At 40.8% G+C, this 4579-nt stretch overlaps 1 protein-coding gene across 1 annotated transcript; it reads right to left on the reverse strand.

The window, feature by feature from the left end:
* Positions 1–2627: 2627 nt before the first annotated feature.
* Positions 2628–3811, reverse strand: LOC107488769 (uncharacterized). The gene is made up of 2 exons (XM_016109535.1): positions 3416–3811; positions 2628–3302 (listed from the first exon to the last, which is right to left on the reverse strand). The coding sequence occupies exons 1-2, from the start codon at positions 3809–3811 to the stop codon at positions 2628–2630; spliced, it is 1071 nt and encodes a 356-aa protein (XP_015965021.1).
* Positions 3812–4579: the final 768 nt, after the last annotated feature.

The raw sequence follows: 4579 nt of genomic DNA on the forward strand, positions 1-4579 counted from the left end.
GAAGATTCTGATTAAGGAATCCAAGAGATACACACTCAATCGAAAGTAGAACGGAGGTGGTTGTCAGGCACACGTTCATAGGTGAGAATGTTGATGAGTGTCACGGATCATCACATTCATCAGATTGAAGAACAAGTGGTATCTTAGAATAGAAGCAAGCGTGATTGAATGAAAAATAGTAGTAATTTCATTAATTCATCAAGACACAGCAGAGCTCCTCACCCCCAACCATGGGGTTTAGAGACTCATGCCGTAGAAGATACAATATGAAACGTGTAAAGTGTCATGAGGTAAAGATACAATGGCAAAAGGTCCTATTTATAGTGAACTAGTAACCTAGGATATACAGAAATGAGTAAAGGACGTAAAAATCCACTTCCGGGGTCCACTTGGTATGCCCTTGGGCTGGGCATTGAAGCTTTCATGTGTAGAGACTTTTCCTGGAGTTAAACGCCAGCTTTTGTGCCAATTTGGGCGTTTAACTCCAACTTTTGTGCCAGTTCCGGCGTTAAACACCGGGAATTCTGAAGCTGATTTGCAACGCCAGTTTGGGCCATCAAATCTCGGGCAAAGTATAAACTATTATACATTGCTGGAAAGCCCAAGATGTCTACTTTCCAACGCATTTGAGAGCGCGCCAATTGGGCTTCTGCAGCTCCAGAAAATCCACTTCGAGTGCAGGGAGGTCAGAATCCAACAGCATCTGCAGTCCTTTTTCAGCCTTTGAATCAGATTTTTGCTCAGGTCCCTCAATTTCAGCCAGAAATTATCTGAAATCACAGAAAAACACACAAACTCATAGTAAAGCCCAGAAAAGTGAATTTTAAATAAAATCTAATAAAAACATACTAAAATTTAACTAAAATGTACTAAAAACACACTAAAAACAGTGCCAAAAAGCGTATAAATTATCCGCTCATCAGTCATCTTGTAAATCTCAGTCAGGCGGATTCTAATGGTTATAATGGTTTTCGAATATAAAGATAAATAAAGCATAAAATAAAGATAGAGATACTTATATAATTCATTGGTGGGAATTTTAGATAAGTGCATGAAGATACTGTATTCCTTTTGAATCTCTGCTTTCCTACTACTTTCATCCAATCATTCTTACTCCTTTCCATGGCAAGCTGTATGTTGGGTTTCACCGTTGTCAATGGCTACCTCCCGTCCTCTCAGTGAAAATGGTCCAAATGCTCTATCACAGCACGGCTAATCATCTGTCGGTTCTCAATCATGTCGAAATAGAATCCAGTGATTCTTTTGCGTCTGTCACTACGCCCAACACTCGTGAGTTTGAAGCTCATCACAGTCATCCCATCTCAGATCCTACTCGGAATACCACAGATAAGGTTTAGACTTTCCAGATCTTAGGAATGGCCACCAATAATTCTAGCTTATACCACGAAGACTCTGATTAAGGAATCCAAGAGATACGCGCTCAATCTAAGGTAGAACGGAAGTGGTTGTCAGGCACGCGTTCATAGGTGAGAATGATGATGAGTGTCACGGATCATCACATTCATCATGTTGAAGTGCAGCGAATATCTTAGAATAAGAATAAGCTGAATTGAATAGAAGAATAATAGTAATTGCATTAATACTCGAGGAACAACAGAACTCCACACCTTAATCTATGGTGTGTAAAAACTCCACCGTTGAAAACACATAAGTGATGGTCCAGGCATGGCCAAATAGCCAGCCCCTATGAAGGTCTAAAATTGCATACACTGATTAAAGATCCATCCAAAGACAAGACGCTAGTACAATAATAAAAAGTTCTATTTATACTAAACTAGCTACTAGGGGTTACAGAAATAAGTCTAAGTGCAGAAATCCACTTCCGGGGCCCACTTTGGTGTGTGCTTGGGCTGAGCTTGAGCTTTACATGTGCAGAGGCTTCTCTCGGGGTTAAACACCAAGTTGTAGAGTGCTTTTGGCGTTTAACTCTGGTTTGTAACGTGTTTCTGGCGTTTTACTCCGGAATGCAGCATGGAACTGGCGTTGAACGCCAGTTTGCATCGTCTAAGCTTGAATAAAGTATGGACCATTATATATTGCTGGAAAGCCCTTGATGTCTACTTTCCAACGCAGTTAAGATCGCGCCATTTGGAGTTCTGTAGCTCCAGAAAATTCATTTCGAGTACAGAGAGGTCAGAATCCAACAGCAACAGCAGTCCTTTTTCAACCTGAATCAGATTTTTGCTCAGGTCCCTCAATTTCAGCTAGAAAATACCTGAAATCATAGAAAAACACACAAACTCATAGTAAAGTCCATAAATATGAATTTTTCATAAAAACTAATAAAAACATCCCTAAAAGTAGCTAGATCCTACTAAAAACTACCTAAAAATAATGCCAAAAAGCGTATAAATTATCCGCTCATCAATGACCACAGGATCATCTAACTTCTGGATGCTGGAATCAAAGTCTGTGTGTGTAAAAGTTACTTGAGGGAGTTGGTTTGCAATTTCAATATCGTGTTGTGGTCCATCTACCGAGCATATTGCTCGAAATGATCTCTTTCTGGCCGAATTTGAGTATCCTCCACTGGCGTATCCCCCTGAAATACAATTGATTATACCTCATGGCTTTTTGTATTGGCTTGAGGATACCTTCTCTTTTCCTCAGTTTAGATGCTCAGACGAGTCATTGGTTGTGGAAGGTGTGGTACGTTTTTGGATGTGACCTCCAATATACTTGTCAAGGTGTCCTTGTCGAGCTAGCTGCTCCAAGAGGTCCTTTGTGACCACACAGTCGTCAGTGGTGTGGCCGTGCTTCTGATGGAAAGCACAGTATTTGGACTTATCCACATTCTTGGTATCTTGATAGGTACCAACCTTCCTTGGTGGCTTGATTAGCTTTGAATTTAAGATTTCTTTGATTATGTCCTCTTTCTTAGTGTTGAGCTGCGTATAAGAATCAAATCGAGGAGTTAGTTTAAAATTTTTCTTAGTGCTCAGAGCCTTATCTTTGTCTTGGTAATATGTTTTCTCGGACTTCCGAGCTTGTCTGAGCTCCTCGATATCAATTTGGCCCTTGGATTTCTCGCGAAACTCGGCAAGGGTCTTCGGCTTGGCCACCGCAATGGTTTCTTGGAACTTCCCAGGTCGGAGTCCACTTTTGATTGCGTGCAGATGGACCTCGGGGTGGAGGTCAGGTATACTGATGGTGACTTTTGTGAAGCGGGTCATATAGTCCTTCAGGCTTTCATTTGGTCCCTGCTTGATTGTATTCAAATAATCCGAGTCGTGCAGATAAATTGTAGATCCAGCAAAATGTTCTTCAAATAGCTTGGCCAGCTGCTAAAATCGTGAGATAGAACCTGCAAGCAAAGCACACAACCAATCAAGTGCAGGACCGTCTAAATAATTTGGAAAACAATGGCATAAAAAGTATCTGATGCATCGTTAACAATCATTATTGATCGGAACTTTTTGATAAATTTCTTCGAGTTTCCGAGCCCATCATAAGGTGTGAGGGTTAGTGGCAGGGTGAATCTTCTTGGTAGCTCGAAGTTCATTACTTCTGGCGTGAAGGGTCCCACAGACTCGTCGGGGTCCTCGTTTTCATCTTCAGGTTGGGCTCCCTTGACTCGAATGGTCTCTGAGACGTGGGAAGGGTCGGAATGATGCTCATTATCTTTTGGTTGATGTTGGTTAGCGTTATTGTTTTTGATCCGGGCATTGTTCAGCTCGGCAATTTGGGCGGCCATTCTTTGATTTTCTTCTGCTATACGTTGATTGGCTTGCTGTAGCTCGGTTACCATCCGCATAAGTTCGGATGGGGAAGCGGGTGGCACGTCAGCCATGGATGCGAGAGAGAATAATGGGACCAACAGAAAAGATCTACTTCCTCGGCCCCACGGTGGGTGCCAATTGTTCTTGTCTGTAAAATAAATCGGCCTCTAGTGATAGATGACTACCGAACTATGTCCTCGGAGGCTGATCGTCCAATCCTTGACTCCGAACTTTTCTTTCTGATGTGACGCGAAAGTATGAATATCGAAAAGGGGGGAGTGTACCTGCAAAGGCACTCCAAAGCTTAAGTCAATATAGTATGTTGTTATCTCTTGTACAAGAAAAATGTTTTACCTTCCTTTATATGATGGGTTTCTCATCCGTTACGCTTTTGGCGTTTTATCATCGGTTTTGGAATGATGAACATCGTAACTGACAATTTTACCGCTTAAATGTCGATTATGATAAGAAAATAAACGAAACCGAATTATGACTCATAAAAGCCGAGTTATAACGAGTGATACTGAGTTATAGCTCGTATTGATAATGGTCATAATACCGAGTGATAGCTCGTATTGATGACGGCCATATCATATCCAATATAATTCATTAGAGGAGAGAAATTACTAGAAAAACAATTTACCAATTTAGTTTCAAAGACCCTATATACATTATCGTGCGTAAGTAGGGGATTGAGTTATACTTGTATGTACAATAGTACAAGCGATGCTACAGTTGAAGCTTTTCCTATTCCAATAACCAAATATAACTAATCTTGTTTTATATACCCAGCTACTTTATTACGTAGTCTATTGAGAAATTAGGCTTTATTCAATTAA

The sequence above is a fragment of the Arachis duranensis genome, chromosome 1, assembly GCF_000817695.3.
Source record: "Arachis duranensis cultivar V14167 chromosome 1, aradu.V14167.gnm2.J7QH, whole genome shotgun sequence".
Lineage (NCBI taxonomy): Eukaryota > Viridiplantae > Streptophyta > Magnoliopsida > Fabales > Fabaceae > Arachis > Arachis duranensis.